This window comes from Lissotriton vulgaris, chromosome 4_1 (genome assembly GCF_964263255.1).
Source record: "Lissotriton vulgaris chromosome 4_1, aLisVul1.2, whole genome shotgun sequence".
In the NCBI taxonomy this organism is placed as follows: Eukaryota; Metazoa; Chordata; class Amphibia; order Caudata; family Salamandridae; genus Lissotriton; species Lissotriton vulgaris.
In genome coordinates this window covers 801,734,700-801,759,458 of record NC_141691.1, presented here as the reverse complement: position 1 = coordinate 801,759,458, position 24,759 = coordinate 801,734,700, and the positions used below count along the sequence as shown (strand labels likewise).

The following is a 24,759-nucleotide window of genomic DNA, read 5'->3' as shown; positions in this document are numbered from 1 at the left end:
GGTAAAACGTGTAGCCCATACCAGCCAATAGCATTTCTTATCTACGCATGTAGTCTTCCTGCAAGCTCAGCTTTACTATTCTCTTCTAACGTATTCTTGTTTCTGATCTGCTCCTAAGACAAACATTCAATGTTGCTACACTTCCTAAATTCAACACCACAATATCAATTTACCTTACAGGAAAGAACCATTACATAACATTGTTCTGCATTCTGTCCATCAATTGTTCCTTTTGCATTTGTCACCCAAGTGGGATGGGTATGCCCAGACGTGGGTCCTGTGCTCTCCATACCACTGGAGACAAGCTATCCTGGCTGATGAGGGCAAAAGCCCGAAAGCGGTCCTAGGATGCATGTTTCCAGTCCAGGGAGGACCTGGCCTGGCAGTTCTTTGGGCTAGACTGTTCCATTGGGAGCAGGGTCAAGACTGATTTGCATATGGCTGGGTCCAAACTGGAATGGCATGGTGAGAAAAAAAACAATTGATTTAGGCCCAGATCTCTGTACTGGGGTGAATGTATGACATTGTTTGATATTCTTTCATCAATTGTTCTTTTTGCATACTACGTAACGAAGGTAACTAAAATATTTTAATTAATCAAATACAATAGTGTCACACAATACCTCAAGCGTAATTAATCTTTAAGCTTCATTGAGGAGAGCCGGCAAACCGAAATGCTCCTTAGTATCCGTTAGGTGGGATAATATTTACCTGTAGGTGGGATCATTTTTGCCTCTGTGTCCTTTAATAGAATTGAAAGCTTTTTATGTTGCTAGGAAAATTTTATATTTTTTGCCCAGACCAGAGGCAAGGATTCTGAATTGTCATTGAAACCACTTATTCCACTGGATGAAAGTAGGATTGTTTAAAAATCAAATCAAATGGCCAGTCTTGTGCCTTCATGGTAACCTCTAAATGACCACCCAGCGATGAACGCCTTGGATACCATAGCACCTCTTCCTGAGTGTGCGTCAAATCTACATGTGTACTCCAGCTTCCTGCATTAATCATCAAATGCATCTGGTTATGGTGGGAGAGGATATTGCCTGAATGCTTTTTTATGCCAGTGATCAATTGATTAACTCTTGAAATTCTGGTTTTATAAGCCTTCATGAACTTGACTGCATACACACACAACTTGGGGAAATTCCTTAAATTCCGGGTACAAAATCATTTTGGTATTCTGTTTTGTTCTTCTTGAAATTGAATGAGCAACTCCGTGTGGGGGGAACATTCTCCCTGACCCGCCTAGGGCTTTAACGTCTGACTCACTTTTACATGAAATTAAACACAGCACAATTGCCAGCTTACCTGATAACTCCTTTCTAGACTGATATTTGTTATTTTAACACGATAGAAAGTAGTTCAGTACTTGGTTAATATCCCACAAATTAGAATCCACACCTCATTCTTGCACCTACATGGTTATCTTCCCTAAGGTAACATGTATTGCTTGACTGTTCTATCTGACCAGGCTTCTTGATGAGCTCTTGAGCATGTTCAGAAGGATGTTCGTGTCCAACATTCTGTGTAATCCTCCATGTCATAAGCTGAAAGGAGCCTTCCTGGAATATGCCTTAGCACTCTTTTCAGGTTCAACAGAATGTTTTCAAGGTGGGGAAGAGGGATTATTGAATCCCAAGAAAGTTCCATCCAAACTGGGAACCATCATTGTGACATCCAGATCAGCGTTATCAAGATCAAGTCCGATCCTGGTCTTACCACTTGATCCACCACTAGTGCTATCATAGCGAATGGAGGGAAAAGTGTTGCTGCTGCCTCTACCTCTGACTTCCAACTGGAATACCTCGGTGTAGCCTGGAGACACACTGATCAGTGTGAGATGGACTTTAGACTTGGTGAATGTCTGAAACACTCCCGTGTGCAGCTTTCAGATGCTTGCATCGTGAAAGTGATGTGCGTTCCAACCCGCTGTCCTGTTTGGACATCCATGCAGGTATTCTACCGTCACCGCCACATGGTTGTCCAGACAAAAGTGCCAAAAAACGTTGGCCAATTCTGCAAAGGAGGCAAACTCACCTCCAGCTGATTTTATATAGTGTACCTCTGAGCTATTGTCCGTTCTGAGAAGGGAAACCTTTCACTTTCCCCATTGCACTGTATTTGACGGCCAAGGATTCTGCCTGAAGTTCCAGGCAGTTTGTGTTTAAATCTACTTCCTCGTCCGACCATTCTCTGCTTGTAGACCAGCCTCCACATCTTGTTGCCCTTCCTGACCTGCTGGCATCCGCATGCATGTGCTGAAACCACGCATGGATTTTCTCCCTGGCATTGTGTTTTAGCGCCACCAATTCCAAATAACTCGATCTTCTGAGGTATGCATTCTAAAGACATTTCATTGCCATATAGTGCAGTGGTCCTGGAAATATAGCCTGGATCAAAGAGGACAGGAGTCCCACCAGGCGAGCCAACTATCTCAGGGATTGCCTGGCTCTGGACAGGGCATATCTTCCCTGCTCCCTGTTCATTCATTTTTGAGTTTGGGATACTGAGCATCGCTCTGATGGAGTGCACCTCAAACCTGGAAACTGTAACCTGTGTACGGATATGCTGGGATTTGTCTTGATTGATCATGAAGCTTAGGTCTTGTAACAGAGAAACTGTCATATGATGAAGCTCTTCCAGTATGCGGGGACATAGATGCATGATGATAATGTTGCAGAGATAAATGATCTGTCTCGCAGAGGAATTCTATCACCAGTCTTAGAACCTTCGTGAAGCACTGTGCTGCTATTGACAAGCCAAATGATAGAGATGTAAACTCACACATCCTCGGTTTCAATTGGAACTGCACAAATCTTCAATGTAGTTGGAAAATCAATAATGCCAGGTGTGCGTCCTTCAGGTCCAACCATACTATCCAATCTCCCTGTCTAATAATATCAGTGAGTTGGTGAATCAATTCGTAAATGTTGAAAGATCACTCACTCAATGACTTTGATATTTTACCGAGCTGAAACCTTTGTCCTTCTTTTGGACCTGAAAAATGTTGCTGATGAAGCCTTGTGGGAGAGAAGTTGTCCTAACAATAGTCCTTTCATTTTAAGGCAGCTACTTCCTAGTCTAGAACTCTGAAGTGCTCTACTGAAGATATGATTGGCCTCGGTCTCTGCCTATGCTTCAGCAAACAGTTGAACTCCAATTGAATATCCCTGATAGCTACTTTAGAAAAAATAGTGTTAACCTTCCCCGTACCTTTGCAAGGGAATAAAGGATCAGAATTACCATACTACCTACCTCTTGTAAAGTTGTTGCCTCGGATGAAGCCTCTGAAGTCCTCCATTTGCTCCTGGGGACGGGAAGAAACCTCTGAATCAGGTCTGGCCTTGCCATGGTGCTTGGCGCTGTGGTTGACCTCATTGAGAGTCTTGGAATAGAAAATGGACAGATCACCTTCGTCCCAGCTAGCCCCTCCAAAAACCTTCTGGCTAAATATTTTCTTTATGGAGGCCCTTGCCTTGTCCAGGAAGTTGAAAGTGGAAACATACTTGACCGGTTCCTTCATGAATGGGTCACGGAAGATGCCACCTTCTTCTATCTGGCATGACTCTGATTTAGTAAGGTTCACCAGCTTCAGGTCTATCTTGATGAGTAAGGATCTGTGTCTCGTTGTGAACAGCGCGCTGTTCGCTTTGCCCAACAGAACAGCACGTTGTGGCCAGCCTCGATGAGATAAGTGAACAGAATTCTCTTGCCACTTCTGCCACGTCGAAGATCTTTTATAAGGTGGCCTGTCGCATCTAGAAGTTCATTCTGGCAGACCATCCAGGATTTGTTTCTACCTTTTCTGGGATCTTTTACGAATTTTGATAAGAATGTAGCCATTTTACTGTCAATCTTGGGAGTAGCAGACGATTTCCAATCCAGGGTTGGACTTCTGCTTTCAATCTAGTTCTAACCTCTTGATCTAAGGGTTGCATTAGATTTCTGGCATCAAACTGCATAATGTTGTCCTTAAATGAGCAATTTTTTCTGGATACATCATATCTGTTGGTTCTTAAGCGTTCTTGCCTTGACCCTCATTGGTCTGCCCTTTTGGATCAGAAAATGGGCACCATGGTCTACCAGCATCTGCATCATCATCTAAATCCCTAGGGGATTGCAAACTACCCCCCTCCCCCAATCCCCCATCTCCTTCCTGGGAGAAGAAGAGGTCGCAGGTAAACCTGGAGTTAGTAGTAACATGATAGCCACTAGAGGTACATGGAAAGGGCTGTGGGCCATGTGGTTTCCCTTCTTGCGTGCTCTTGGACCAGGCTAGAAAAGTAGATGTAATCCTTTCAAAGGTGTCCTACCTCTTGAGGTCCTTCCTTTTTCTTTTGGCCTTGGCGAGAATCTGGATCTCTGGGCTTCAGGGTTCAGCGGACCCATGGGGTGGAACCTGTGTTCCCTTCCAAGGAGGGGCTTAGACGAGGGCCTCAGCGTGCATGATCAGTGACTCCCTGAAGGGACCCAGGGAACTGGTCACCGGCCTCTGGATGGAGGCACCCATCACCTCTGTAATTGTTCATCCCAGGGGAGGAAATCACCAGCTTCCTCCTCATAATATGTATTCTAATCTTGCTGCATGATGTATATGGGAGTGGAAGACCCTATCAGTACTAATCCTTTAGGGTTAAGGGGGTATGTGCTGAGATTTCTAGGGGCACAGAAAAACCCTTAAATGTTGCATGTAAGTACGGTCTGGGTAGCAAGCCATAACCACAAGTTTTAAGCACTGATGAGAACATGTGCAAAGTGCACCAACTAAATTGCTGTACAAGTAACATAGACCAGCCTGGGCTATAATGTGGCAGGCAAGGCTTTGAGGACACAAAACTGACCCTGAAACACGTGTCTGCACATTGATTATGTAGACAATCTCTAAAGTTCTGTGATCGCGCACTCTAGCGATATTAAACCAGGGAAGCAGATGACAAAAACTCTATGGTGATTAGGAGTGCTCCACTGAGCTGACGATGCTCGCACAAAACCTACTGGCCAGTGGAGACAATTACATATGTTGAGCAAGTTACTTACCTTTGGTAACTCCTTATCAGGTAGAAACTCAATCAAGCCACAGATTCCTTACCTTGGAATTATACCCAGGTGTCAGACTGGATCAAAATAAAATTCCGGATCAGGACCCCTGCGCGCTGGTAGTTTGGGTCTTTCGGCTCCGTGTGGCATTGGCGTCGTCCACCCCAGAAGTGATGTCCGCAGTGCCTATATGGGTGCTACCCAGGCACGCTGACTTCCATTACTTTTTGTGACTTTCCAAGCCAGAAGTGCAGAGCCATGAGGTACATTGGCCACTGGTGTGGAAAAACAGGGCCCTAAAAGGGGAAGCTCTCTCCCTAGAAATCTGATAGACTTCTAGCCGCAAATTCCTTACCTCAGAATAGATACCCAAACAATACCTTCCCGGAAATAGGTCTGCGGACCAATTTCACACTAGGAAGTCTTGCAGGACCAAATGCTCATCCCTACGGACCTGACTGTCCAGACAGTAGTGTTTTGATAAACATGTGCAAGAAAGCCCACGTAACTGCCTGGTAGATATTCAGTACCGGAACTCTGAGGTAGCACAGTTGTGGCAGCTCTAGCTCTGGTGGAATGAGCACACAAACCCACACAGGATGCTTCTTAGCCAATGCCTACTAGATTTTGATAGAGCAAACGATCAATCGTGAGATGGTCCTTTTCTATACTGCCTCCCTTTCATCGCTCCTACATACCCCATGAAGGGTTGATGATCCACCGGAACTCGTGTGAGGTCAAGGTAGAATGACAATGCTCTTTTTGGGACCCAATGGCAAAGTCGCTCCTCTTCTTTAGAGGGATGAGGCAGAGCGTCAACAGTAGGCAGAATGATGGTTTGGCCTATGTGAAATGGAGTGACCACTTTTCACAGGACAGTTATGTAAGGGCACAAATGGCTCCCGCATCGGGAATGCCATGATCAGACTAAGGGTGCACTGAGGCATAATGAAAGGAGAGGTAGGAAACTTATGTAGTAAACCATTCAAAAACCTATGTACAGTAGGGGATGGAAAAGAGAAGGTTGGTCAGGCAACCAAAGAAAAGCATGGACTTTAGAAAGATATTCCTTAACAGTGCCCAGAGCAGAGCCCTGCTAGGAAAGGGAAAGGATAAACCGGAGAATCTGAGAAAGGGGGGGGCACAAAGGGGATCAATTTGTCTTTCTTTACCCCATGCCATAAATTTTGTCCAACGGAATGCATAAGCCCTCTTGGTGGAGGGACACCAGACTGCCAAGATAACATTAGACTTCGGGAGGAAGGTCGAAAGTTGACAATTGTAACTGCTCAACCTCCACGCAAGGTGGCGGAGAGTGACTGGTTTGGGTGAAAGCCCCTCTTCTGCTGCGACAGACGATACTCCCGAAGGGCAGCTGGTCATGCTCAACAGCTTGGGATATTAGACCCTCCGTTCCCAATCCGGAGCCACAAGGATGGCGTGGGCCTAGTAATTCCTGATATTCTTGAATGCTATGGGCAGGAGTGGTAGGGGCGGAAAGACATACAGGAGGCCTTGGCTCCACTCAAGATAAAGCTTCCCTGGACGAGAGGCGCTTTGGAAACTCCAGCGCGCATTACTGCTGATATTGCGCCTTCTCATCAGTAGAGAACAGATCTAACCAAGACTCTTTACTCACTGCTGAAAGAGATCTTTTACTACCTGAGGATGGAGAGGCCATTTGTGATCTGCAAGGCATCTTCGGCTAAGTTAGTCCACTCTGGCGTTCAGAGAGCCCACCAGATATTGAACTAGCAGGGATATGCCCTGTTCCAGCCATGTCAAGAGAGGCAGGGCCTCTCGACAAAGGGTCCACAACCCCACCCTGCACTGCTTGTTGCCATACCACATGACTGTGTCGTCGGTGCACACATGATTGCTCGGGGCTCCAACAGGTTGATGTGGAGTACGGATTCTGCCTGAGACCAGAGCCCTCTGATCTCCCCCTCTCCCAGGTGGCCGCCCTATCCCAGGAGTGATGCATCGGTCGATACTGTCCGATCTGGTTGGGGAAGGGAGAGGGGTCTGCTGCTGGGTTTCTCTCCGAGATGTACCATGTCTGAGAGATTCCCCTGATGCACCCACTGGAACTTCAGGTTCTACTGCAGAGCCTGCATGTGTCACCAGTAGGATGGAGGAGGCCGTGAGGCCCTGTTGCCTCAGTTGATCTCCCCAAAATCCATGAAAAAGGCTGAAACATTGTATCATAGCCTGAATATCCTGGACTCGCCATTTGGGAGGATAGGCATGAAACTGCACCATGTCAGGAACCGATCCGATGAAAAAAGCATCTTGGAGTCTGTGACTTTGGCACGTTGATAGTGAACCCTAGTGAATGTAGGAGGTGAAAGAGAACCGCCTGGGGCAAATCCGTATTCAACAGCCAGTCATTAAGATAGGGAAAGACGGCACCCCTGATTTCTGCAGATGAGCAGCAACCACCGCCATCACCTTGGTGAACGCCCTATCCCAGGAGTGATGCATCGGTCGATACTGTCCGATCTGGTTGGGGAAGGGAGAGGGGTCTGCTGCTGGGTTTCTCTCCGAGATGTACCATGTCTGAGAGATTCCCCTGATGCACCCACTGGAACTTCAGGTTCTACTGCAGAGCCTGCATGTGTCACCAGTAGGATGGAGGAGGCCGTGAGGCCCTGTTGCCTCAGTTGATCTCCCCAAAATCCATGAAAAAGGCTGAAACATTGTATCATAGCCTGAATATCCTGGACTCGCCATTTGGGAGGATAGGCATGAAACTGCACCATGTCAGGAACCGATCCGATGAAAAAAGCATCTTGGAGTCTGTGACTTTGGCACGTTGATAGTGAACCCTAGTGAATGTAGGAGGTGAAAGAGAACCGCCTGGGGCAAATCCGTATTCAACAGCCAGTCATTAAGATAGGGAAAGACGGCACCCCTGATTTCTGCAGATGAGCAGCAACCACCGCCATCACCTTGGTGAACACCCGAGGGGTTCTGGTGAGGCCAAAAGGGAGCACAGCGAACTGAAAGTGCTTGTGGCCCACTGTGAACCGCTGGTAATGCCTGTGGACAGGCAGGAAAGGAAGGTGGAAATAAGATTCCTGCAAGGCCAGCATTAACGCCCAGTGTCTGGATTCAGGGCATACAGGACCTGAGCAAGATTGTGGATTTTGAATTTATCCTTCTTAAGGAAGAAGTTTAGAGCGGGCAGGTTAAGGATAGAATGAAGACCTCAGTCCTTCTTTTCCAGCTGAAAGTAGCGGAAATAGCAACCTCTACTTACTCCTGGCATCTGCACTCTCTGTGGCTCCTCTGGCCAGAAGAGCCGAGCAGGGATAGGTGGTCCTCTGTCAGCCTGCTGCAAGTGAATAGCATAAAGGGAGGGGTGGTTTTGATGGGAAGGGAGTAGCCCCTTCAGACAATCTGCAAAACTCACTTGTCCGGTGTTACGGACCCCCAGTGGGGCAGGTGATGGCGAATCCTGCCGCCCACTAGGTGCCCATGATGAATAATGGACAGACTAGGAGGGTTTAGAGGCTGCAGGGGAGATATGGATCGACCAAACCACAGGCTACCGGACGCACGGGGCTGGTGGGAACCACGGGCACTCAGTGGCTTGAAAGCTTGCGTGTCCCTGTGGCTAGACTGGTAAGGACTCAATTGTACCCTCTTTCCCTCTTCACGAAAGCAACTAATTGGGGATTGAGGGTGATAAGGGCCATGAAAAGGCCCTTGGACTTGGCTGTAGCCCTGCTGTCCTTAAAGCTCCCCACCACCAAATCTGCCTCGTATCCGAAGAGATTAGAGCATGTTCATGAGTGATCACTGGACATCCCCAAAAAAAACAGTAGTGCTTAAACAGGCATGGTGTCACAGGGCCTCCGCCAACAAAACTGCTCTGCCTAATGAATTGCTGGTGTCTAGTCCACATCATATGATGAACTTGACTGCATCCCTTCTGTTGTCAAAAGCCTGGGAGAGCACACCTTGGGCCTCCTCCTGGACTGTAGGCAGCACTTGCGCAACTCAGCCTGCCCAAAAGGCAGGCTGAGTTCACCGGCCACAATGCCAGGCTGGTGGAAGAAAACATCTTCTTGCCTAAATGGTCCTGCCTCTTGGATTCCTGATCCGGTGCGGCTGTTAGGAATGTACCATAATTTACAAGTGAAGTCGAGGCTTGGACCACCAATCTTTTCGTGGTAGGATGTTCTGTGAGGACTCCTCTGAAAGGTGTGGTGTCGGAGGGCAATTGTCCTGTTCACAGGAGCTCCTGTGCTGTTCTCGGACCAGTTCCCAAGCATGACATTAGGAAGTGCTTCATTAAATGGGAGAAGTGGTTTAGAAGGAGATAATTTAATTCAGGACATTAGTCTTGACCGCCACCGAGGGCAAGCTAAGAGCCTGAACCTCAGCTGCTCTCCGAACCACCAGTGTAAATGACCCTCCCTCCTCCATTGTCCCAGTAGGAGGAGAAAGCATGGCAGTATCTAGTGCAGTGCCCAGTCCACTGGCTTCACCCAGATCCTCACACCAGCCCAGAGTGTCATAAAGCTGGCATTCTTCTGGGTCTAGCGACCCCCTCCCATTTCTTCAGGAGTCCTAGCCCAAAGGAATAGGGTTCAGCCTCCAGACTGGAAGATTTGGCTCTCGTCAGCAGTGGAGCAGGAGCATTGACCTCTGGATCTGCGCCAGGAAAGGTTGCAATGGCATGACTACCACTGATCCAAATCAATCTGTGGATTCTCGGGGTCCAACTGATGCTGTATCCGCCTATGTGGATCCAGTATAGGGGCCCCTCCCAAACCTGAGAGCCCTGAAGGCCCGCTAGAGGTAACAGCCTGTTCAAATATGAGAAGCATTGCTTCATAAAACTTGAGTGGGGGGGTCTCTCTGACTGCCAGAAATGTTGGTGGGGGGGGGGGGGGGTGCAGAGTTGGCCCAGGCACTGGCTCAACTGTGGAGCCAGTGCCTGGCTCCATGGGACACTCCCTCGTCAGCTAACAGACGAGGTGAAGTTGAAGCTTGCTTAGACTTCTTTTTCTTCTTGTGGTTATGAGATTTGTCTGAACAGCTCGACGTCTTCGAGTGGACTCGGCGACCGCTTAAGGGACTGTCCTCTCAATCGGGACCTCGAGCGTCTGGTATCGAGCTGCCAGGAGCTGAAGGGAACGCTCCCACAAGGCCTTCAATTACGTAGCGCGTCAGTGGGAGCAGGCCTTTGGGTCATTGTCATGTTCAAGACACCATAGGCAAACCCGGAGCGGGTCCGTCACTGGCATCTGTTGGTGTTAGGTGCTGCAGGGCTTGAAGCAGGTCTTCTTGGAGACATCCCTGCCACACCAGGAGGTAGGACCTCAAAAAAAGCTTCTAAAAAGTCAAAAAAGCATAGTCAAAAAGAGACTAAGGGGTAGCTCTTCCTGGATCTGCACTGGCTGGGGTAGAAATAAAAGAACTGATGTCCATGCGCGTGGTTGGTGCCTTTATAGGCACTGCAGACCTCATTCCGGCATGGATGATGCCAACGACACCATCTTCCGGTGCACAGGGGTACTGCTCACAAAAAATATCCGGATCCAGTCTGATGCCTGGGAATAATACGAATATACGAAATCTACAGGTAGCAGTCTCTATCAGATGTCACTGTCAACAATAATCTTACACTAGTGCGCCTTGTGAGGGCTAGGCATACTTGTGAGGAAAAATAAATATTACAATCCAGTTACAAAAGCAATAAGAGTAACTTTACGCTTGAATTTACCAGTATAATCTAAGCGAGAAAGAAGGCACTAAACTGATGAGGCATAAGCGAAAGAGGATGGTAGATCTATACGGGAAGTAATACATACACCGAGAAAGAATGATATGGCTGTTATGGACCACTCTTCCACATGCATATTGGGAAATGTAGGCTGTTGTTGTTTAGGTGAGGGCTGCCATATTTATTTCCAGGACCTAAAGTAAAGATCATAATCCTCGTCTCTGGCCCTGACATTAAATACATTTTTTTGTGTCCTGGTAAATTACCCATTATTGCAATAGCTGATCAGTGAAGGTAAATTCAATTTTGTGCTGTAGTAAAAGAGCAGAACCATCCCAGGGGACTTTTAAAAAAAAAATATATATATATTTTTTTTTTTTTAAACCTCAACTGTAATGAGTGGCACAATAAAGATAGAAAAAGTCTGCCATTTGTGACGGACAATATAAGAATAAAAAGTTCATTTCATGAGGATTTTATCTTTGCACTAGCAGCCCGTCCCGACCTTGTCCGGGAGCAACAGGCTTCCCCGACCCACGCCCGCCCCGACATTGTCCAGCAGCTCGGGCCCCCGCCCGACCCGTCCTCCGCCTGCCCCGACCCCCGCCTGCCCCGACATGGGTCCACTTACCTCAGCCGCCGCTCCTCCCGCTTTTCCTCTGGTGATATACTGCTTTAAATATGTCTGTTCTTCTTTGCAGAGGTGTACAGCTGACCAATCTGTTCTACAGAGTGTACATTGGCTGGGAAAGCTTACATCATAGCTAATCTTTTTGGCCTAGAGGTGTGTTAATGATTGCTGTTTCACCATAAAAACACGGGATCATTCTCTTTTCTCCTGCAGCCCGGGCCCCCGCCCAGCCCGTCCTCCGCCCAGCCCGTCCCCTGCCTGCCCCGGCATGGGTCCCCTTACCTCAGCCGCCACTCCTCCTGCCTGTCCGCTGCTCGCACTGCCGCTGGCCTGTCCGCTGCTCCTCATGTCACCGCTCCTCCCCGGCACCATGTCCGCCACTCCCTTACCTCAGCCGCCGCTCCTCCAGCCTGTCCGCTGCTCGCACCGCCGCTGGTCTGTCCGCTGCTTCTCACGTCACCGCTCCTCCCCCACGCCATGTCGCGCTCCTGGACGCCGCTCCTCCCCGCGCTCCTGACGTGAGCACGCACAACACGGCCGGCGCTACTTCAGAGGGACTAGTTTTTTTTTTACTGTAAATTTTTTTAAATAACGTTTACATTTTTTTTTTTATATAGCCTATAACCATCTACACACCCTGACGATTCCAACAGTGTATCGGGTGTGTGGATTGGCGCTGTGGTTCCCGAGTTTACCCGCCTCAAAGGCTGAAAGTTCTTCCTTTATTATAGTAGTATAGATAGGAGTGGGAACTGGCTTCTGTGGATTTACTTTGTTGTGTTCTGGTTTCTCCCTTCACTAAGCAATACAAATGACTGGCACGTGTATGTATTGGAATCCGTGTATGTATGTATCCGTGTGTGCAAGGGCCACTCTAATCTTTTTATTTTTAATCTACTTCTAGTGGAATTTTCCCAGCGCAATGATTACGCGGAAAGTGGGCGCAGCTTTGGCAGCAGGCTGTACGGTGGTAGTAAAGCCCGCAGAAGACACCCCTTTATCGGCATTGGCACTGGCAGAGGCGAGTACGTTTTTTGTTTGGAAATAAAACACTACAATTTGAACCACTGAATTTGTAGTATTCACTGTAGGATGAACAGGTAATTTGATCTATAGATGCCCCTTGGTGTTCCAATCGGTGGTATGTGATTTATTTATCAATTGGTGTATCGGACCAGTTAGAATAGGTACCCTAGATGGCAGGTGCTAGTTTACAAAAATTTTACCTGTAAGGCAATTTTAGGATTCCCTTCTGTGTGTTAGGAAAGCTTAGATTTTCCAAATGTAACCCCTACTAAGTGAACATTAAGCTGGTCAGCTGTAAATTCATGGCTCCTAGAACAGCATGGAAAATCCAGCCAGATTTTCTGCAGCCTGGATGGAATGGCCTATTTCCAGTATCTATCTAGCCAGTGGGGAGAGGCTGTAGCCTTCCTTCTAGAGCGGTCGACCTTGAAACTGGGCACCAGGTTCGAGTCTCGAACGACGCTCAACATCTTGTGATTCTGGGCAATTTACTTCATCTCCCTGTGCCTAACAGAAATTAATGTGTCCTTATGTAATGAAACTGGTGCTCATGTAAAATGTTCTGGTGCCCGATATCATCGGGTCTAGTTCGCACTATATAAAACATTTTTTTTTTTAAGTAATCGGTTTAAGGCAGTTACCCACAATTTATTTTAGATTAAGCTAATGCTTATCTCTGTGGATGAGGGATGCATGACGCATGCTGTGTAGTTAGAAGTTGTATTTGCTACCCACCGCCCACCAAAGCTATTTGCGTACAGTCTGTCTTTTTCAAAGTTACACACTGGAGTCTGGGCACAAGAAACCTAATAACTCACTTCACTTTTCCACACAAGAGTTAAAATCATATTTGAAGATCTAATGCCTGGATTCCAACAAAAGGCAAGATTTTCTATTTTTTCTCATTAAGAAGACTAGTTGAAGCAACGTGAAAGTAGTAGTGCTATGTGAAGGCCTACTTTGCTAGAGATGGACGAAAGTAGTATAGCATTCTATAATTTTATTGTTTGCTAATAAAACTATTTGTGATCCAACTAATCAGTTTAAATAAGATTTACATACTATTTATCTTGCTTTGTGTATTTACCGTATGACTTCATTCAGCATTTTCCACCATTTGTATTTGTATTTCTAAGAGCATTGTGAGCTTTTGTATTGCCAGTTACGTGCTCCCACCTCACCAACCACAAAAATATTTCATGAGCCTTAGGAATTGGGTGGAGAGCTAGTTTATTTTTGAAGTGTTGGAAACTTAATATGTATTGGTAGATAAGATTCCCACAAGCCTTTGTTTATAGGAGTTCCAATAAAAAACAAGCATTTGCAATGCAATCGGTCTCGCCTTTGGGACCTTATATCTATTTAGCTATGCAGCACATTAGCCTCCTTGTTAAAGAACATCTACTGTTCTTTAACATGGAGGAAAAATAAAGCACCTAACTGCGTTACACGCCAGGTATGGGAACACATGGAGGGAAGTGGTATAGGCCAAAGCTGTTTTTAATATACCGATTCAGAAAAGGGGGTGGTGATGAACAGAGTTGGCTTGGTAGTTTGGTTTGCCCTGTTCCCATCATGCACTGGGACAGGAACAGACTAATTTGCATGTAGCCAGGTTCTGAGCTGGGATGGTGCAGTGAGCTAAAAAACGGTGATGGATCCAGCCCTGATCTTTGGACTGGGTAAGAGTGGTCTGCTTAATTCAGACACTCTTGTTCATCACCACCCCCTTTTCTGAATCATTTTGTCCACCATAAGCGTGGAAGGGCATACTCCGATGTGAGTCCCTTGCTCATTGCACCATCAGGATTCAAGCAAGCCGGGCCGACGACGGCTGAAATGCCAGAAACCGGTCCCCGGAATGCTTGTTTCCTTCCCAGTGTAAGAATTGGCTTGGTAGTTTGGTTTGCCCTGTTCCCATCATGCACTGGGACAGGAACAGACTAATTTGCATGTAGCCAGGTTCTGAGCTGGGATGGTGCAGTGAGCTAAAAAACGGTGATGGATCAAGCCCTGATCTTTGGACCGGGTAAGAGTGGTCTGCTTAATTCAGACGCTCTGTTCATCACCACCCCCTTTTCTGAATCGTTTTTAATATAACATCAGGGCCTTCAGTGGTCATATCACTGAAAATTCCAAATTTGAAAAAAAATATTGCCTACGAGTGCTCATGGAAGACAACTTCTATGGACTGTAATCTAGAGTGCTAAAGCAATTCTGGTATTTTACTGACCTCTACTGGTCATTTTCTATCCAGGCAGTTAACTAGAGGCAGTTGAACAGAAAAAAGTCTCTAAGTGGAAGCAGACAAATTCTAGGGCTGATCTCTAGAGCCCACAAAGTACATACACATCTAAGTATATACTAAAGTATATACAAGCGGTCTCAAATGCTCGACCTAAAAATGGTGCTTATACTAGTCAGTTTCTTACAGCAGTGATTTCCCCTCGCATCCTAAAGCATTTACTCTTCCTCTCACCCTCAGCCGAGTTCTGCTCCACGTCTGCCACACTACACAACAAGCTAATAAGCATCTTTGGTTGCAGGCTACTTGATATTGTATATTTGCTCCCACTTTCACACAAAAATGTAATGATTTTGGCAGTGCCTTAAGAGTTGGTCAACAGTACATAGTGACAAAAGCCCTGCTACAAGTTTAATCAAGCCGTGCCTTTAACTCCTGCCACCCTAAGAAACAAGCATTGGTAATGCATTGGTTTCACCTATGTAATAAATAAAGAGCTGTTTTAATCAATCATCGTCTAGGTGAAAAAAAGAGCTGCCTGACACTTAACCCAGGAGTGGAGAGGATGCGGCGCAGCAACCAGAGCGGCTGATTTGAGAGCTGGGGTTCCCGGTTCGAGTCCCATATTGTTATTCTATGCAAATTATTCAATCGTTCCAGGTGATAAATCGTTAAATAAATATGCTGCAAGAGTAAAAGGCAAAACTATATGATAATATAGTTCCACCAAAGTGTGTGTTAACAGTATTTCGGCAGCGAGAAACTGATAAGAGAAGCAGGCGAGGAACAAGTATTGGTACCGAGCCATCAACGACCTCGGACCCAATTACTTAAAAAAAACGAGTCTCAATATCCCATTCCATCAGATCCCTGAGATCCAATGACCTCCGCCTTCTGATCTCTCCCCGTTTCAGACTCACTAGAATGGGTGGCAGAGGGTTCAGTGTTATCGCGGCAAAATTGTGGAACTCTGCCAATCGATCTTAGATTCTGCCCTTCTGAATCCATCTTCCGGGCCAGACTCAAGACTTGGCTCTTTTCTGGACTCTGATTTTTATCCTGCTGACTCCCTCCCCGCTCCTTTCTTCTCACCCGGAGGCTCAGGTTCTAGCGCCGGGACACCCCCTCGGGGGTAGCTGTGCGCTCTACAAACTACATAAATAAATAAAATAAATAAATGCAGAAAAATCTGCTACAGCCATTGAAATGTAGGAAAGTAAGTGCCACACACTGGAACCAAAGAGAAACCAGGAAATAGAGGAGGTTTAAGTTTATATAAAAAGCAATAGATTTCTCAAGCACAGCACCAGCACTGTGCAGGCGAAACCTAAAAATAAATCTAGAGTCTGGAAGTATACCTTCAAAGTCAACACAGGGAAGCAAACGTGGAAATAAGAAGCGTAGGTCCTCTGCGCTATTGAGTTTTGAATCTTATTTTTGCTACAAGTTTTCCTATGCGTTCATATTGCTCATGCCACCCCGTACAATAGATTCTATTTTAATTATGTGCTGATAATTAATATTCTTTTGTCACATCTTGTTGCAGCTCGCTTCCCAGGCTGGTATTCCAGCAGGCGTGTTCAATGTTGTGCCCTGCTCCAGAAAAAATGCACCAAGTGTAGGAGAAGCACTTTGCACTGATCCACTGGTCGGCAAAATCTCTTTCACTGGTTCCACTGCAACAGGAAAGGTATTTGAAGTTGCAAATTCAGTGAAGGAATGTTTTCTAGTCGTTGCAAACATTTTTTTCTTTCACATCAACATGATCTTTTTTTTTTCCCTTCGACTTAAGCAGCAATCAGTGGAAATAGAATACATTTCACAGTGATCTCAATGTAATGTATGTGAAAGAGAAACTAATATGCGTTATCAACATTATGGTTTGCACTGTAGTATGGGCATCACATTTCATTGATGGGACTTTGGGCTTCATTTAGTGCTTGTTTTTTGTGCTTTCAACCTACATCCATTTTCTGTTGGAAATAGGTCTCAAACCCATAGGTAATCTTGGAAAGCTAGACAGTTCTGAAAATTAGACACAATTCTGAATTCAGCAAAGAGATATTTGTATAGATCTCTGAGCATTTTCCAGAAGAAACTAATTGTTGTAATAAAAAATCATGAAAATAAGTAGATAACAGTAGCAATTGGTGAAACCGTATTCGACGGTAATTTTCTCACAATAGCAGATTTTTAAAAGTAATATACAGTTATGTATGCCAGATTCTTCTGGTCGCAAGAGTGTTTTGGGTTTTTAGGTTTTCCAAAAATGTGTGCTACTGAATGTCTAACTAAGCTGCAGTTTATAACTATTTCTCATTGTGTGCCCTACATGCATCCATCGAATCATATGGTAAAATCTAATTAATGAAAAATGGGTATGAACGGCTATTTGTACTCCTCTTTATTTGGGGTTACCCAAACTATCGGGTGATTCAGAGGGCATTTTGCAAAACTAGCTTTTTGCTCACTGGCTTAAATCAGGAAGCCAAAACTTCAGAGAAATCAAATTGGTAATAACTAATGTTCTACTATTCTGTGTTTCCACATGCCTGACCTTAAAAAGGTACCCCACTTGTGTGTTTGAGCTTAGCACCAAGCCCCAAAGCAAGCGTGACCTCGAGACAACGCATTTCACCCAGCAAAATTAACTTGTTTTACAATGCGGGTAGCTGTGGAAATTGGGTCCTCGTGTAGCTGCCACCAAGGAGAGCCTAGGAAGGTATGACTCATGTATTCCAGAACATTTTTATACCCACAAGATTTCGCAAACCTCAAACTTTGGCGAAAAAAGCCAAGCATTTTTCTGTCCATTTTCCTGAGAGAAAATGACGGCATTTGTGGGGATCTACAAACTTTCTATCACTGAGCATTCCCACACGTCCCAATAAAAATGGTACCTTGCTTGTGTGGGTGTACAACAGGCCCTAAAAAGCAATCTGGAGATGTCAACATTCGCTGACAAGTGTCCTTATTTGACAGTGATGGTAGCTGCCATATTTAGTACTGTGCTCAGCTGCCACCCAGGGAAACCTATTAAACCCAGACATTTTAGTAAATTAGACACCCAATGGAGTCCCTCGTGGTGTTTATTGCATTGATCCCACAATCGTTTCTTACCCAGAATATCCTACAAATCTCAAACTTTACTTACAATTACTCATTTTCTTCCTATGTCTGTGACCGAGACTTGTGGAGTCTGCACCCAGTAAACACTTTACCCCGCTTGTGTGGGTGGGCCTAGTGCCCGCAACAGGAATGGAACAAACCAGGGTCAAGAGGAGTCCTTCTTTCTCTCTCGCTCTGTGTTTTTTTTTTTTTTTTTTTTTTTTTAATATGTTCAGTAAGTTTGGTCTGATTGGTTATTTTTTAAATAATCGAGGGACGCCCCATGCATAAGAATCTTTCCCCCCTGACAGTGAGGATCTGCCTGTGCTGTAGGCTTTTTTTCCCCTGGTAGTGGTATAAGATGATCGCAAGCTCGTGCTACTTAAGTCGCCCAACCTCATCCAAAGCCAGAAAGGAGCTTGAAGCAATGTTTTGCTACGTGCAGCGCTGTAGCAAGAGAAACTCCTTGTTGACGCATGTTTTGCCCAACAACCTCTTCCCTTTGTGATATGCTTGTTGCAGATTTATTTGGTGTTGAAAGCTTTTACTGGCAACTCACTAGCAATTAATTTAAATTGCGATGAGCCTTCACCTCTTAACTAAAGTATTTTGTAAGTATATATATTAATTGTAAGAAAAGCTACGGACTAAATTAAAAAATAGATAGATAGATAGTTAGATATCGCGCGCGAACAGTTCCTGTTTGCCTGGGCTGACCTTTGAGAAAGTTCACATACTAAAGAAAAATAAAATGCTTGCAGCATCGGTGTTGAGTGTTCGGCTCTACTTCCTTTCTTGAAGTTGGAGAAAACGAGGTGATATATATATATATATATATATATCACGCGACCCGATGAAAATCAATTGTTTCTTTTTGACCATCACCCCATTCTGCCTAATGCAGTGGTATTGCGAGCATCATTATTAATTTTGGCACTAGCGAATATTTGCACCCACTGGAAATTTCTCAAATTTATCCTATGCTCCCCCTGCCAACCCCCCTCCTCCCCCCCCCCCCCCTTATTCATTTTTTTTTATTTTTTTACAGCACAGCTTGTCTTACAATTTGGAAGTAGCTTTTTGAACTTCACTGGTGTATGGCATTTCGGGTTTGTGACTTTCCTCTTGATGCACATATTTATAAAGATGATTAACTACCCTGTTACGTCTGTGATATCCTTTTAAATCTTTGGTATTCTTATTGCTACTGCTTACTGCATAGCAGTTAATTTTCTTAGATCTGGCTTGTTCGAGGTGTCTCACAATTAATTTATTCTGATGGTTTCTTATAACCGCAGCTTCCTCACCTTGTGAATATTCCCAGGTGCCAGTCTGAATCCGGAAATTCAGTGCTCCTGCCTGCATGGATATGGCTTAGCTAACATCGTTCTACTTTAGAAATGATAGAAAGAGCTACTTATAAGTGCCACCCATATATGCTGATGTCATTTCCTTTATTTCCACACCTTCAGATGTTGATCCGAGCTTGGCGCCATTTTCTTTCTTCTACCACTTTTTGAAGTATTTTTTTCCTTGGAAAAACTTTCCAATGTGCAAGGGAACATGTCATCCTGTACGACTTAAGGGTTTAATCTTTGTGTGGACTGTTGCAAACAGATGTCTGTGACCGATTCTGAAGAGGTGTTTCTGCTAGCGGAATTCTGCACACAATTCCTAGGTCTGCAACGACTCCGCACAGATGTTCATGAATAACCTTTTAGGTTCATGAGGCAAAGCATTATGTAGCGAAGCACCGGGCAGGTCCTGCTCCAGGTCGAAGTCCAAAGTGCTGTCCCGCTCCCAAAGTCATTACTGCGGCAGTTCACCCTAATGGTCAAAGTCTTCCGGTAAGTCAAAGAAAAAACACAATCAGTCCAAGTGCGACACAGCCTCTTTCTGTCACTCTTCTGAGCAGGTGCAAAGGTGTCACAGTGCCTCCAGGTCCCACTCTCATTCTACTGTTAAGCTGATTTTGTCTTCGGTCCTGATGCGCCTGAGTTCCAGGGTCAATCTGCAACATTACAGAATGTCGAAGCCTTTCGAGAGGGCATGCTCTCTCTGCATAACTTTTGGCATGCACACCTGTCTCTTGTTCACTCTCTTGCTCGCTCTCTCGTCCTCTGTGTCGCTCTCTTGCTCACTCTCTCTTGCTCGCTCTCGCTCGCTCTTTCTCTTACTCGCTCTTTCTCTTGCTCGCTCTCTCTTGCTCGCTCTTTCTCTTGCTCGCTCTCGCTCGCTCGCTCGCTCTCTTGCTCGCTCTCTTGCTCTCTCTCTCTTGCTCTCTCTCTTGCTCGCTTGATCTCTCTTGCTCGCTTGATCTCTCTTGCTCTCTTGCTCGTTCTCTTGCTCGCAGGCTGTCTCTTGCTCTCTTTCTCGCTGTCTCTTGCTCTCTGTCTCTTGCTCTTTCTCGTGCTCTCTTTCTCGCTGTCTTTCTCTTTCTCGCAGTCTCCTGCTCTCTTTCTCGCTGTCTCCTGCTCTCTTTCTCGCTGTCTCCTGCTCTCTTTCTCGCTGTCTCCTGCTCTTTCTCGCTGTCTCCTGCTCTCTTTCTCGCTGTCTCCTGCTCTCTTTCTCGCTGTCTCCTGCTCTTTCTCGCTGTCTCCTGCTCTTTCTCGCTGTCTCCTGCTCTTTCTCGCTGTCTCCTGCTCTCTTTCTCGCTGTCTCTTGCTCTCTTTCTCGCTGTCTCTTGCTCTCTTGCTCTCTGTCTCTTGCTCTGTCTCGCTGTCTCTTGCTCTTTCTCGCTGTCTCTTGCTCTTTCTCGCTGTCTCTTGCTCTGTCTCGCTGTCTCTTGCTCTTTCTCGTGCTCTTTCTCGCTGTCTCTTGCTCTCTTGCTCGCTCTCTCTTGCTCGCTCTCTCTTGCTCGCTCTCTCTTGCTTGCTCTCTCTTGCTCGCTCTCTCTTGCTCGCTGTCTCTTGCTCTCTTGCTCGCTGTCTCTTGCTCGCTGTCTCTTGCTCGCTGTCTCTTGCTTTCTCGCTCGCTGTCTCTTGCTCTCTCGCTCGCTGTCTCTTGCTCTCTCGCTCGCTGTCTCTTGCTCTCTCGCTCGCTGTCTCTTGCTCTCTCGCTCGCTGTCTCTTGCTCTCTCGCTCGCTGTCTCTTGCTCTCTCGCTCGCTGTCTCTTGCTCTCTCGCTCGCTGTCTCTTGCTCTCTCGCTCGCTGTCTCTTGCTCTCTCGCTCGCTGTCTCTTGCGCTCTCTTGCTCTCTCGCTCGCTCTCTCTTGCGCACTCTTGCGCTCTCTTGCTCGCGCTCTCTCTCGCTTTCTCTCGCTCTTGCTCTCTCTCGCTTTCTCTCGCTCTTGCTCTCTCTCGCTTTCTCTCGCTCTTGCGCTCTCTCGCTTTCTCTCGCTCTATCTTGTGCGCGCTCTCGTGCTCGCTCTCGCGCTCGCTCTCGCGCTCTCTCTCGCACTCTCTTGCGCGATCTCTCTCTTGCGCGATCTCTCTCTTGCGCGCTCTCGCTCTCTTGCGCGCTCTCGCTCTCTTGCGCTCTCTCGCTCTCTTGCGCGCTCTCGCTCTCTTGCGCGCTCTCGCACTCTCTCTCTCGCTTTCTCTCTCTTGCGCAGATATGGTTAATAAGATCTTACGTTTGTCATCCGCTTAGGCATAGACACCATGGATTGTCTAGGAAGGGCCACTGAGACGAGGATGGTTCTACGGCCCATGCGAGGATTAACAGGCTTCTCTGGGAACATCGAGGACCCCTTCAAAGACATGCTCTACAAGGATACTTGCCTATTTGGCAAAATGGCAAACTGCCCTGAAATGTTTAAAGGAGAGCTGAGCAAGAGCACTCTCCGTGGGTCTTTCTGCACTAGTCCAACAATTTCCCCTTCGACCCCCCCCCCCCCCCGCCCCCCCAAATAATTTCTCAATTTTTAAGTATTAGGCTGGGGTCTTGATGTATCAATAGTGCCTGGCCTCACCGTCTACACAGCCTCCACCCTTTGAGGTTGGACCTTGGGCACAGACGACAAAAAGCAGGTCACCGGGGCAGTGTACGTCCAAGACCCCTGCCCTTCCGGTGACAACTTCCAAAACTATTTAGTCAGCCCTTAGTGGCATAGGGCCACTCACTAGCAGGCTGGGTCAGCCACTCCTGTCTGGGTGGAAGAGCATTCTGACAGGTTGGTGCTCCAAACTGTCTAACCGGGCCATGCCCTACCATTCCTTTGCACCCCTCTACCTACTTCAGAGTGGCTCCCCGAGGACCACCATAGGCGATTCATCTCTTTTAACCAAAGAAGCCAAAGAGGTTTCTGGCCTTGGAAATAAGGACTGGATGTTATTCCCACTACTTCCTTGTGCTGAGGAACGACAGAGGTGGTTGTCCTAGCTTAGATGTTCAACCTCGCACTGCCTTCATGTGCAAGCATAAATTCAAGATGCCCACAGTGGCCTAGGTTCTCATTGCCCCGGATCACAGAGACTAGTTGTTGGCATTAAACATGTAAGACACCTATTTTCACATCCCCGTTTTGCAGACTCACAGGTGCTACCTGCAGTTTAGGGTCTCAAAAAACATATTCAGTTTATCATGGTCCCTTTCGGCCTCACCATATCTTTCAGGTGTTTACAAAGGTGATCACGGCGGTTGTGGCCCAACGTTGGAGTTACCAGTCTTCCTTCACCTTGACGTCTGGCTGTTGAAGGCTGGCTCACCACAGTAATTTGTGGACCACCTACAAAAGACACCAAATCTCTTGATATCATTGGGATTTTCATCAAGCTGCCCAAGTCACATCTGATTCCTTTGAAGAAGCCTGCCTTCATATGAGCCACCCTTTCTATGGTGTGCTTTCAGCCTCTCATCCGGACCAAGGAGATTCCGATTATGATCCAAATGTCTCCGTATCTGTACTGGGTCTCAGTGAGTGACTCTGATATTTCTTATAAGCTAAATGTCCAGGTAGGAATCATTCACAGTATAAATTTTACATTCAACAGTGTCATAACTATGATCACTCAATTGGAGAAGGTAACCGAGGGGTTTCAGCAACAACAAAAATGAATAGTATCAAAAATATATATTTATTTTTTGATTTTCAATCATAGAATTTTTTGTATTTTTCAATTTTATCCAGAAATCAAAAGTCTGGCAACATTAAACCACCAAAACCATATATCACAAATCATATGGTGGCACATAAACACCTTTACCACATAGTGTGGACACAATAAAGGGACCACATGCACATTATTATATATGCAGCCTAATTCACAAAATATTGTTTCAAGTGAATTATACAGTATGGTTGTATAAAAGGTGTTAGGCGTCGACGTTTCAGTCCATGTTGGTCAAAAAGATCCGAAGGACCATCTTCAGGACAGAAAGAGTTGCACAGAGGTATCTAATACAAACATAACAACATGACAACATCAGTGAAACCCTAGGGTACACGGAGATTTTTTGCAGCTCAATACAAAGAACAAAGTGACAAAACACTTCACTAAGACATGACTAGGTGTGGCATGCACCTTAAGACAACCACCAAGTGCACGTAAACCAACACACTTCTACAGATGTGCCAAAGAAGAAAATTGCCAAAGACAGGACCACGTGACTAGTGCCTACAGGACTTTATTACTACAATGCCAGGAAAGTTCAAAGTTCTACCTTATAGATATATGCACTTGAAAGTGAGATGACCCATATATCAAGCGTGCACTACCAAGTTTAACCTGTGTAATGTATAGTACTTACATAAAGCCAAAACGCCTCACAGGTCGTTCTGTAAATCAGTAAATAAATAAATAAATAACGCTGCGTGAGCTGGAAAATTCGTTCTACAACCAAACGTGCACGTAAGGTCACTTACATTCTGGCGGCCGCCCGAACCTCTGAAAAACAGACAAGTACATAATCAGGACCCTGCACACGCCAGAACTACCTTAAATCTAGTGCTATCAAGCCTTAAACTTACTTCGCTGGCCAAGAGACGCCGGCTCTAAGGAGTCCGTGTGTCTTCTCCGGGTACAATCGCGGAAACCATCAACTTCCGCATACAACATGAATAACGTTAGGCGCCATTACGTCACTTAGACAGTGAACTCGGCGGCCATCTTAGAGTGGTCTGGAAGGCTTACTAGTCTTGTGACAACAAAACAATGAGAAGATTTGAAGAAATAATAACAGACTAATAAAACTTATAAAACTAAACCAAAATACAAAAACATCCTCTACTCCAGTCAGGTTCATAATTTAGATTAATGATTCATTATCACATACAGCCGTATGTGACAGTCCAGACTCGAAAGACCCTTACATTAAGGTGGCCAATGAATGCCATTCGATAAGCGTGTTCAGCCCATTCTCTACTGTATCACATAACCAAATCAGTTTGTTCTCTCTTTGAGCAAGCAATTTTTCCACATTAGGTCGTCTCCTTGTACCCTTTACACACTCAATAACAAACCATTTCATGTCAGTGGGAGCATGTGACATGTTATTAAAATGCTCAACTAGTGGCGCCGTTTGAATTTTGCATCTAATGCGGGACTGATGTGTTATCCGTTTCCTTATTTCCTGTGTTGTTTTTCCTAGGTAATTAAGGCCACAAGGACACTGGATACAATAGACCACATTTTTGGTCATGCAATTATAATGATGTTTCAACGTCATCTGTCTCCCATTAATGCAACAGGTTTTCGTTATTTGTGTGGTCGCACAAGCTGTGCATCCACCACAGGGAAAATGTCCGACAATGGGTGCCAGGCCCCACATGCTAGTTAGGGTATTGATCTTGGGTTCCCTATAGGCTTTGACCAAATGGTCACGTAGATTCTTTCCTCTTTTGAAGGCAAATCTAGGGATGGCTAATTGGGGTTCAACCTTTTTGATCAAATGCCAATTGCGTTTGATGATTTTTGTAATTTCTGTGGATTCTGTACCAAAAGTCAGGACACAAGTTAAGGGTACTGTATCTGATGTGGTATTAAGGTTTGTTAATTGCTTTTTTTGTAGGAGGGCTTGACGGTCATAAAA

General features: G+C 45.8%; 1 protein-coding gene across 1 annotated transcript in view; it reads left to right on the top strand.

The window, feature by feature from the left end:
* Positions 1-24,759, top strand: part of ALDH5A1 (aldehyde dehydrogenase 5 family member A1) — a 105,297-nt gene that overhangs the window by 58,498 nt on the left and 22,040 nt on the right. Inside the window, exons 4-5 of the mRNA XM_086965139.1 lie at positions 12,313-12,429; positions 16,226-16,369. Of these exons, the coding sequence (XP_086821265.1) occupies positions 12,313-12,429; positions 16,226-16,369 (261 nt within the window). The remainder of the gene's footprint in view (positions 1-12,312; positions 12,430-16,225; positions 16,370-24,759) is intronic.